At 39.3% G+C, this 12067-nt stretch overlaps 1 protein-coding gene across 2 annotated transcripts in view; it reads left to right on the plus strand.

Annotated features, from left to right (window-relative positions):
* Window positions 1-12067, plus strand: part of SLC24A2 (solute carrier family 24 member 2) — a gene marked incomplete at both ends in the record, with an annotated part of 106966 nt that overhangs the window by 56101 nt on the left and 38798 nt on the right. For both annotated transcript variants that reach the window (XM_082497512.1, XM_082497513.1), the window contains one exon: window positions 760-868. In XM_082497512.1, coding sequence (XP_082353638.1) covers window positions 760-868 — 109 coding nt within the window. The remainder of the gene's footprint in view (window positions 1-759; window positions 869-12067) is intronic.

Raw genomic sequence — 12067 nt, forward strand, 5'->3', positions numbered from 1 at the left:
GTCTGTTGGCTCTGATTATCCTTTTTATCGAAACAAGCAGACAGCCATCCACAAAGGAGTCTTACTCTATGGGATATATTAAATGCATCGTTTATTGTACTAAACAATGGCGTGGGGAAAAGAACCTCAGGATATGTTTTAAATTTCTTTAAAAGCATGTAAAAGATGCTTGTGTGTTAGCTCCATTGCTGTAGATGTCTGCACTTCCTCACCTCACTTGCAGTCTGTTTTTGCAATCAGTACTTAATGGGTTGAACCAAAGCAAGGAGCATGTTTCGCTCTGACTAAGCTTTAGGGTTTTGCCATTTGAAAAGAGTACCCTCTGCCCCTTTTCTGCATAATTTTGATAGGACACATATTTGCAAGGTACCCAGGCAATGAAAACTAGAACTTACTTCAAGGATTGAAGTTCAGGTTCTACAAAGAAACAGATTATGAATTGTTCCTGATGCAAGTATGAGGTTTTTATTTCTTAACTTTTTAAGAGTTTTCACAGAGAAGGATTCTTTCTTCCCTGCTCTTTTCCTGAGCCCTGGGATACTTATGACTAATCTGATAATCCATCCCCTCTAGAGAAATTGTTTATACGTGTGGCAAGGTTTAGTACAGTGTATAGTTTCATATAATCAGCTATAGGTGACGATTGAAAATATTTTACTGTGTGGTGAGTGTGAGATTAATTCATAGTGTTTCAGACCTGTTTCCACACAAAGAGCAAAAAACACCAACCTAAATTCTTTCCCTTTTTTTTTCACCTAGACCAAGCCACGGCTCCAGCGGGGAGGAAGCTCTGCATCGCTCCACAACAGTCTAATGAGGAACAGCATCTTCCAACTCATGATTCACACACTTGACCCACTTGCCGAAGGTATTCTTGTTATTTTTTTTGGGTTTATGTTGCAAAAGCAAACAAGTACTTTCCTTTTCCCTTCTCCCCATGAAACTATTTTTTGCATTTCTGTTGCTTTCACCAGCCTTTTCTGAATGTGTCTGAGTTTTCTGAGAGAATTTTGCACTCTTATGGCATGGCGTACATACTCCCACCAAGACTTGCAACTTAGGAAGTGTGTTCTTTGCAGTGCTAACTAAAACTGATCACTTGGTTGATGCATATCATAGTTTTGCTTTGCCTCTAGCTTCAGCAGCAATTTAAAAGTTAGAAAAACTCTATAATCTTGTACTTTTGTAAAGAGTTTTTTGGTTTTCTTTCCTGGTTTTGATTTTAGTACATCAGAAAAAAAAAGTCAAAACGGTGGGTAATTTGTCATGTGAAATATAGAAAAGAATGAGGCTCTGCTGGTTTGACTTCAGGTGTTTTAATGCTGACATTAGAAAAAAATGCGACGTCCCTCTGTGTTACATACATGTTAACAGTTTGCTAGCTTTATCCAAATGTGGTGTAATTTTTTTTTTTTCTTTGAGAAGTTAGCAGGAAGACCATGATTGCTTTGGTCTGAGAAGTTGGCAGGAACACCATAATTACTTTGCAACTGCGGGGTGATTTGAATCTCAGCTTCTGGTGGACTTCCAAAGAAATTAAAGACCAGGTGTTTATCTGGGGAACGTGTGTCTTGCTGTAGTAATAAATGTCTCAAGGAACAGCACTTGTGAAGGAATTGTGAGGTACTAGAGAGACCTAAAATATTACTGACAGTGAGACCTTCCAAACTTCAGTGATCAAAAGGGATATGTAGCACTTCCTTGCATTTAAGTTCCTTTGTGTTTGTCATTGCAACATTGCGTACAGCTTTTAAAATTGCTCTGTATCTCTTGGACAAGGCAAAGCTACTTTATTATTTCCCCTTCAGAAGCTGAAGCTGACACTCATTTTGTCAACACAAGGGAAATTTTAGTCCTTGCAATCTCCACACCATTATTTCTACTCTGCTCATGATTCACAACGCTTCTCTTTTTGGTTAATGCTGCACTATTCCCTGCCAAAGTCTGTCGCATCTTAGAGTGGAGTCATCACAGACTGTGCCCAATCTATTCCCATTAAATGCGGAAAAAGGACATAGGAAATTTATTGCAGTTACGTGTTTGGCTTCCTTTATTTGCATCATTACAGCAGGTCAGCAGGCTTTCTGACTGCTGCACCCAGTAAGTCTCATCTTTACCCACCTGGTAGCCAAGCTTTTCACTCTGCTAGAAGAAGAAAAGACTTCCAATCTCAATTTTTCCCTTTTTAATGAAAAGTTTTAATTTTTCATTCCAATCCATTGCACTCCTCTTTTCCCTTAAAGCAGAACTCCTGGGTTGTGGATGCATCTGTGTTGTCTCAAATAGTGCTAGCACAAACAAAAATAACAATCCTCTGAAGCAGTAAATAGACTTCATCAAATATGTTTTAAAAACAAGAGAGAACAGAATCAGGTTGGGAAGAGCTCATTAATAGGGACAGAACCTTTATGACAGATTGAAGGCCACAGGAAAGGTAGAAACATTAACTGGAGTACCGGAGTTCAATTTGGACTTAACAAAGATTCAGAAATAAGATCAGCTCTCAGCTATTTTTCCATTGCTCAAGCTTATTTCACTTGTTTTTTAGACACAGCTTTTTCAGCATTCAGACCTTTCCTTGCTACCTTTTCCCGTGTAGCAAGCTTGCACCATATACTGTAATCCAGAGGCTTCGCCCTTCACAACAGCACAGGAAAAAAGGGTTTGAAATCTGAAAACTATCTTGGGAGTCACAGAAGCCCAGCACTTTTGAAAATTAGGTATTATAATTAAGTTTATTAAGTAACTCAGTGCTATTTATTATGTAAGTAAAACACTTGAGATCAATGTGGATTAATAGAGATGGTTGCAATGGATAAATCTTATTTACATTACTCCAGTAAAATTTTCTTCATCCTTTCTTTGCTCATAATACTTTACTGTTTGTTTGAGGAGGTTTTTCCCTCTCCAAACTCTTTATATTTGTTCTGGAATTAATATTCTTTAAAAAAACAGAATATAAAGGTCTTGTGGCCTTTAAATAAATGCAAGGCAGTAACCACCTGTATGTTTAATGAAAACAGATACACTGAGTGCAAATTTACAAAAGGTAAAAAAATCTACCTACATTTGCTGTAAATATTGTATTTTAATGCACAACTTTCATGAAGAAGTGGCCAAGAAGACAATGAAAAATAGCCTGCATACATGCAGACATCTAAGTTGGTGTTAATACTAAAGGAACTAATGTTTCGAATTTCCACTGACGTGACAACATGGAAGTGATGATATAGGACTGCAGTTCAACAAATATGTTTGCATGTGCAACTCTGCTTTTAGTTTTTAAGAAATACGCCCAGATGTGTAGGAGAAATGTGAAAAAAAATCCACCCACTTTTCTGTCACACGTTATGGTCATTAACCTTTTCTGAGGCTCCACATCATTTGTAGGCAGACTTGGCTTTCAAGATCTTTTGCACTGCAGGCAGTTTGGGAGGCAGACACAGGGAGTGTTGAATATCTCCACTGAACACGCATATTGTTTCCTGAGATTTTGAGCTTTTAAATGTCGCACATTCGTTATTCTATATTCAGATAATTCTGCAAACCTCCATAAAAGAAAAGGCATTTTAGTTTGATGTAAGTACTGTGGCTGGCCAAGGTAGGTAATACTAGTTAACTAATTTGGATGGTGTTGTACTTGAATCTTACATTCAATTCAAAAATATGGGTGATAACTGATACGTGTACCTGCTGTATACAATATTGATTACCTGTTTGGCTCTGTATGAATTTTACCTACCAAACTCTCACCATATTCTTGTGTTTTAATCTTCCTGTGTGTAATGGACATCGAACAATCAACTGGTGCATGGTACTTACTTTAAAAGACCTTTACCATTCTAGCTAAGTAATTTTTTAAGCTGATAGCATTTCATTGTTAAGAATTAAAAGAAGAGGTAGTATTTATCAGAAGCGTCTGAGAAGTGCCGTCCTTTGCTATATAAACCCATCATTTGGGGGGATGTAGAAATGTAAAGGGTTACCTGGTGCCTTCTCTGGCCCACATGGCTTTCTCCACTTCACACGCCCTTTCCTACTACAAAACAAAAAACAAAAAACAAACCCCAGACATAATAAAGTAAACGACTGACGATGGACCTGGTGCACAACCTGTGAGATCAAAGGATTTCCTTGAAATCGTTTAATGCAAGTATGGATCAGACTCAAAGAAATAGCTGAAAGAGGTTCTGAGCATTTTTCTGTCCCATTTTAGTCGGCTTAGATCCCCTCAGTATTTCTGCCAGATGATGACTCAGATCAATAGGTCAAAAACATTGCATCATTAGCTGTATTTGTTGGGTTTGCAGCAAACAACATTGCAAAGTGCCATTCTCAAAGGAAAGAAGTGTGAAAGGTGTAAATCAAAGCTGACACATACACAGGTACTCTGGCACCCCCTGCACTTGAGCATACTCCTTCTGTCCTGCTCCCCTTCTCATTTCCCCTCTCCCCATTTTGCTACTGTTGACTTCCCTTCCCTTTCCTCATACTGCATCTCACTAGCCTGCACCCACCTTCTTTTGGTCTCTTCCCGTAGGATGGCTTCCTCAGCACTTGTTCTCCTTCTTGGCTGGTGGGTCCATCAGTCAGTGCACTTCCCAAGCAGACGCCAGCAGCCCTGCCGCTGGCACGGCCAAGTGAACTGGGTTTTCAGTCACTGGAAGAGCACTCATAAAGTCTGGGAGCTCTGTGCTTGACTCTTCACAGCTTCCAAAGAAAATGTTGCCGTTAGAAGTAAAATTTCTAGTTGTTGGACTGCTGCTGGAAGATCCAGCTTTTCTTTCTCTTTACATCAATCATAAAGTTCACTGCTACATTGTCTTGAATAACTGCAAGGAAAATGGGGGCATGAAAAGGCACACTGCTCTGTCATTTGGACTTGTGTGGGCTTTGCAAGGCTGACAGAAAAGAAGTCCCATCTAAGTCCTCTTGATAGCATAAGCAGTATAGAATGTATAAGCAGGCTGTGTGACAATTAAAGGTCAGCTTGACCTACACAGTATTGTTCTTACATTAACATGCAAAGTATTTATAGAAAACCAGCTCATCATATTTACTCCTGAATAATTCATTTGTGAAGTCAGAACCAACCTCTACTTTAATTGAGAGCCTCTTAAAAATGCACTTGATTGTAAGTAGGAAAATAGGAAATGAGAGAGAAATGACCTTCAGAAGTTTTTACTTTCCACAAAATGTAGATAAACAGAGCAATCCTGAGATAAGATCACACACTTGGGAACCTGTCCTTCCTTTTCTCTTTTCACACAAGTGTGATTTTGCTGTGGCTTGTGCCTGTGTTGCAAAAGTCAGCTTGTAAACTGTCTGGAATCCGTGGGCTTGCAAAGTGTTCGGCCCACCTCTGACAGATGAGTAACATCCAAGATCAGCAGGAGCGGCTGGACATTTGTCACTTTGCATTCAGGCAGGTGTGCAGCCGTGCTGTGGATTTACAGTCTAAGACAAAGGAGGCTTCTCCTCTTCAAAATCTTGGTCGTGGCATAAAGCTTCTAAGAAGATAAGAGTTTGGCCACTCTAACAGGCAAATACGTAGGGTATTCGTTAATAGGACATGAACTTTACATTACAGCTGAAACCTCATCGTTCATTATAAATAAAAATATCTGTATGACATTAGTTTTTGTTTGCTTTTATCTTATTACAGAAATAATGACCTTGGTAGAGATCATTTCCTGAGGATTAAGATTAATGACTGCCTGTGCATCAGGCTATCATCAACTCCCAGCCAGTCATTAATCCCCAGGAAATCCTGTGCCATATTTGCTTCTGCTTAAGTGCTGGTCTGGCAATCCTTTATTCATCGAGTAGAGAGCTGGACTGTTCATAACAGCATTACTCGTATGAATAAAGATGGCATCATCAGACCTGCTGTGTTGGTCAGGCCCCAATCCAAAATCCAAGCAATTCAAACATAAATTGTGGCAATCATTGATCATTTGTGCCTTTTTTCCTTCTGAGTCCCATACCTCATATAACTTTGTCCTAGTTTTGAAACAGACATTCCTGGGTTATGAAAGTGTAGGATTTACAAAGATCTCTTTACATTTTTTTAATAGAAGAGTGATGTTGTTTTGCAGTTGTGAGCAGGGAAAGGAAAAGCATGGAAAGTATTTTGTATGAAAGTGTCTGCCATGACTAGTAAGCCTACCTTCTCCCTAGAAGCTGTAGGTCACTTTAAAGAGTGATTCCTTCAGGATTGTGGAGCGAGGTTTTCCTCTCTGGAGGCTCCTACGGGTACTCTGTTGAAAAGAGAAGATACTAGTGGTGAAGTGAGGATTCAGAGCACCAGTGCAACCTGAGCTTCAGCAGGGCACAGGAAAAATGAGATCTTTTCCTTATCATGCTGCCCCTTTTCTGTCTGCTGATAAGGTGCCACAGGCCAACAGAACATCTACCACAAGGGAGTATTTAGGTAGATGCTGACTCCCTCGCTCCCCTGTGGCAAGGCTGTAACTCATATGCAAATGGCATCCTCTGCATGAAAATGAGTGTGATATAAATCTCTGTCGTGGCTCAGTCCCCAGTCAGAAGTAGGTACCTTTGGCAGTTCTCTCCTATTCCCATCTCTAGTCCTACTTCCAAAGTGGAAAACTACAGGATGTACTTCTGCAGAAAAGTTGTTATTTATCTTAAGTGCTTTACTTTTTTTAAGCGTAAATATGGTGTATGTTATTGGTGAGAGAAGTAACCTTCTGTTACATAAAGCTGAGCTGACAATTCTGTCACTTCCTTCAATGAATGCAGAAAAATACAGTACTGTCACTGTCTGCTCTGACAAAGAAAAAACAGAAACCTGCATTCATGCTTCTGAGGAAAATAAAGAATGATGTGATCCTCCAAGTTTTTGACATAGTAGTGAATTATTTATAATTACTCACTAGATCCTGTTGTGTTCCTAGGTACTGATCTTAAGAATTTCCCAGCTTTTCCGTTCACCTCAAACTCCTTTGCTTAATTTGCTGCTGCTACTTGTGTTCTTTTCTGAGATGTCACAAAAAATGTCAGCTTACCCCAAAGACGGCTGAAAAAGTTTGGGTAACCTTCAGCTGCCTGGTCACTTAGCAGGCTCCCAGCTTTGGTCTCATTTTGCAAAACCCTTGTGCTCTTGTTCTTCCCTTGGCCTCGGTAAGCTGCACCATCATGTCTGTGTTCACTCCCATTGGGAACCTTTTTTGGCTGAAGCTGTTCATTTGTTATGTCATCGGAGAAGAAAAAGCAGGCAGCTCAGCTTACACCAACTCATGGGTAGCGCTCAGCTCCTGCGTTGCTGAAGTAACCTGGGCACTTCCACTTTCCTCAGTTCCAGTGTGTGGATGCAGCAGGACTTCCTAGCACCATGCCAGAGATGAAAGAAGTAGTTCTTCAGTGGCTTATAAGCGCAACCATTTTATCTAACATGAGGAAATAAGCAAATCTAAACAAAAATAATAAAAATAATTGTGTGTGTTATTAACCATCTCTGCTTTAGATATTTCATCATTCTTGAGCGTCCTTTAGGCATACTCATGGCTTGCAAAGGAGCTCAGCATCCTTCTTGCATACTTTTTCTTACCCAGCTTGTAACAGTTCTTGCTTCCTCTTCCAGCCCACCAGGGAAAAACAGTCCTCTGAGCAGGATGTTCAGAGCATTTTGGCTTCCTTCTCTGCTGAAGGCTGAAATGTTTGCAAGAGACTTCTGCCAGAGAAGATGGGGGCTCCCTGCCAGGCTCACATACAAATTAATAGCTGTTAGTTATAATCTAGTGTCTTCCCTTTATCTCCATCCCATGGTATCTCAGTCTGATATGAAGATAGGAAACCAATAAAAAAGCAATTAGGCTTACCTTCAAAATGGAGTGTCATGTCTTACGAAGGCAAATACTCATACCCTCTTTATGCAGATAGCTTTCACAAATATTTTTTTCATGTCGGTTGGAAGGCACATCTTGAGTTACAGAATCCAGCTAGTCCAACCCCCTGCTTAAGCAGGATCAGCTAGAGCGGGTTGCCGTGGACAGTGTCCAGTCATGTTTTGAATACCTCCACAAACGGAGACTCCACAATCTTTCTGGGAAACCCATTCAAGTGTTTGACCATCATCACAGTAAAAGGTGTTTTCTTGTGTCCAGATGGAATTTTCTGGGTTTTAATTTGTGCCCATTGACTCTCCCCATGTCTATGGGCACTTCTGACAATAGTTTCCTTCCCTCTTTTTCTTTGCCTCCCATCAGGTATTTATACATGTGGATAAGATCTCCCTGAGCCTTCTCTCCTCTAGGCTGAACAGTCCCGGCTCTCTCAGCCTCTCCTCATATAGGAGATGCTCCAGTCCCTACATGAAATGATATTTTAGATAGACATGTTAATATCTGTCAGAAAGTTGAGAGAGGGGGACATTAAGTAGCTGTTTCCCCCAGTATTACTTAAGATTTCAAAGCCAAAAATGAACGGCTGTTGAATTTAGAAACTTCCATATAGTACACACACAAGATATAAATGTCACTGTAACAGCTGTGGAACCTGAGCTGTCTACAAAGATGTGTGCTTTTGGTATAGGGAAAATATCGTAGGCTAATGAAGAGAATTTTATTATTACGTTTTGGTTCAGCTGATTTAGTTAAATGTCAATCATAAATGTATATCTACAACCAAAGAAGTAGACTTTTGAAGTCTGAATTATTTTGCTGAGTGGGTTTATTTGGCATACATGCTGGGACCACTAAATTCTTGTCATATTTTGGGGACGTTGATCTTGCTTTTTCTAAAGCCAGTGGCTGCACTTCCATAACTGCAGGGTGAGCGGGCTTGCTGCTTTTATCCTATCCACAGAATGTGTCTACAGTTAGTGACGTGTCAAAGATTGGGTATGTTTTTGTTATACATAACTGGGGGTGCAAAGAAACCCTTACAAATTTCTCTCAGAATGGCCAGTTCAATGGCAAAATGTAGCTCTTTGTTATGATGCTCTCAAACTCTGCAGCAATAAAAGTCAGGTGTGCTTAACTCGAGATGATCCCAAAATGCAGAGAGAAGGCAGCACTCATTGCTAGTTTCACTGACGGAATTTCTAGCTATTTGAAAATTGAAGAACAGATCTCCCTTTAAAATCAGTATTGCTCTTTATAGGTAGCAAATGTTAAATAATGAAAGTTTTCTGATGCCTTTTTTAAATTTATTTTTGAAAATCTGAAACTTAATCCTTGTGTTTGTTTTGTGGTAAATGTTAGTTGTCGCAAAAAATTATTTCTGCATGTCATGTTTTATTCTTTTAACTAGAATCTACCGAAGCAGCTCACTGCAGGCAAAATTCTTGCCTCTCATCTCCATGATATTTTCCAGTGATGCCCTGTTCTTCAGACAGCAGATTCTTCTTGGGATTCCCTACAGAGTGTGCAAGGAAGACATGAATATTTAAATACAAGTGTGATCCCAGAGCAGAGTACAGCTGTCCTGACTATGCGTTTCCATGCTTAATGGCATTAGCTTCATTTTAAGTTTCTTCTTAACTCTGACTTTCCTTGTTAAAAATATTAACAACAAAGAACATGAATAATTTATAAACCTGTACACATCAGGGAATAATAGTAGCTATGAGGGACTTTCTATTGAAGCTGAAAGTGGAAGATTTCCTTCGGTACAGTTTGTACATGACAAATTACTTTATCCTGCATAGGTTGGTTGGATTTTATGACTGGATAGTGACAGAAACATATGCTGCCCTTGCATTATTCTCCTTGGACATGCTGAAAACCAGAACATTTGGAATTTACTGCAGTTGGAGTTGTATGTGTCCGGTATCCCACAGACACTTGGTGGAGTTTTGACCCCACCAGAATCAGTGGTAAAGCTAATATTATCAATAGGATGAGGTTTTCACCTCTACATCTTGGAATTCCCATTTTTGTGAATATCTGAAAATTCTTTAAAGATAAATACGCCCTTCAAAGTCAGCAGGAATTATGTTTGATCCAGGCAGGGTCAATTCTGTTATATAACGGTTGTCTTTTGGTGTTACTACATTCTAGGGAATGTATGGCACCTGCCTTCAAGAGTTCGGTGGCAGATGGCACAGTGGTAACTTATGAGTGAAAGAAGATGGAAAAGGAAACAAAGCCATCAGGAACAAGCAACTTCACGCTTTTCTTAAATTTAAAAAAAAAAACTAAAAATACTGAAAGTAGGGTCTGACACATAATAGTAATTTAAATTATATTATTCTCTGTGGTGTGTGTTAATAACACGCCATTGATTACCTCCTTAAAAATATTTGCTCTTTAACCCGTATCAATTAAAACCCTGTGGATCCTCTGACAAATTTCCTTTTGTCACCACAAGAAGATTTGCTAGACAGTGTGGACTGTAAGAATAGTGGGGCAGTTTCAGTCTTCATTTTAAACTCTCCAGTAGGAGCAAGTAGGCAGATCGTGCTTTTGGGTGTTGTGACTATCCTGAGCTGCCCAGAACTCTACTGGTATGATTGTATAAATTTTTAATTATATCTCTAGTCACACTCCAGTTTGTTAAAATTGCAATAAACTGCTAATAGCAAAAGCAGACAACTTTAATAAGATCACTATCAGGACAAAAACACCTACAATGAAAAACAGAATAAGGACATGTGAAGACAGGAACAGGAATAGAAGTCTTACAAGACAAAAGGTGACCATGTGTTTTTAGAGCGCAGATGCACAAAGTATTGCATAATTTCGTTACTCCCAATGTATTGCATATTGTTAGTAGCATAATCCAAAAAGATGTAATTCTAAAATGCGTGCAACTATTGTTATTTACTGTATTACTCAGATCCAAAAGAGGTCCCTTTGTATTTTCCATGGCACCGGCTCAGTGGCAAAGCCTCCATTTTGCAAAAAATGGCAGCTTCAAGGTCCACAAGTAAAACTCTGGGCTACAATGTTTAATTATAACTTGCATAGTTTGGGTTATCTGGACGTAGTAGGAGAAAAAGTCTTTTGCTTTTTAGAACAACATTTGTTTTCTCTCCTCTGCATTCTGCAGTGATAATACATACAAACTCCCACAGCCAGCCCAGTCTATCCCTGATGGGATATAACTCCTCAGCCTTCTTTTAAAAAATGAAAATAAAAAAAAGGAGATCCTGTTAAACATGATGACAAGAGTAAGTGCAAATCAGAGGTCATATCAGAAAGATGTAAAGAGGAAGAGTGGATTAGCAAATTAATGTCTTTCGCTGTCAGGAACTTGCTGACTTTCAGAATTATGTGTGCAACCTCTCACACAAAAATGCTCTTCTGTCTCCAATACTCAGTGAGGCTTCATGTTTACAATCTATTTAAGAATTATTTGCTTCCTTTGAAGTTGCAGTTCTTGGCTGTCTGCTCATTCTCAATTTCATTATCTGTTTTGAGCCCTTACTGTCTCATTTCACTTTTCTCTGTGACCTACATACTCAACCTTTTGGTAGGTTGAATTTATGGGTATGAAAACTCAGCAAAATATATGCTCTCCATCTGGTTGTTCCAGAATTTCTTTTAAGCGAAGCTCCCACTGGCGCTGATAAAGGATTATGCCGTGACACCTTCATAACTGTGGAAGTCAAACACAAGAAAGGTCAAGTAAATCCAATGGTGGAATTGCATTAAAAATTCAGGGATTGCCTTCGGTGATTTCTCTGTAGCAGTTTTGTTTTGAATAACAGATATGTCAACTCTGAAGCTGTTTGATTACCTTGGAGAAGTGTGACATGAATTTTCATAGAAATATATTTTTTATGCAAAGTGAAAATCTTATGCTTGTCAAAGAAACCCACAATGCATTGCTTTGTTTTGAGAGTCTGAGTTCACATTTTTCATGAAGGCATACGCACCTTTAGCAATGCAGGCTGCTATCTGTAAAATATCTGTATGTCTTAGGAGTATTTTGAGAAACTCTGAGCCAGTCTCATTTCAGACATAACTAAGGACAACTGCAGTCTATATCTGAGATCTTTGTAGCAGGAGAGCAAAGAGAAATACTGACTACGCTTTCCTTCTGTGGTAGCCCGGGGCACTATGGTTAAAAGGGAGAAATGAGTGTTTCACCGCAGACT

This window comes from Vanellus vanellus, assembly GCF_965231255.1.
Source record: "Vanellus vanellus genome assembly, chromosome: Z".
Taxonomy (NCBI): Eukaryota; Metazoa; Chordata; class Aves; order Charadriiformes; family Charadriidae; genus Vanellus; species Vanellus vanellus.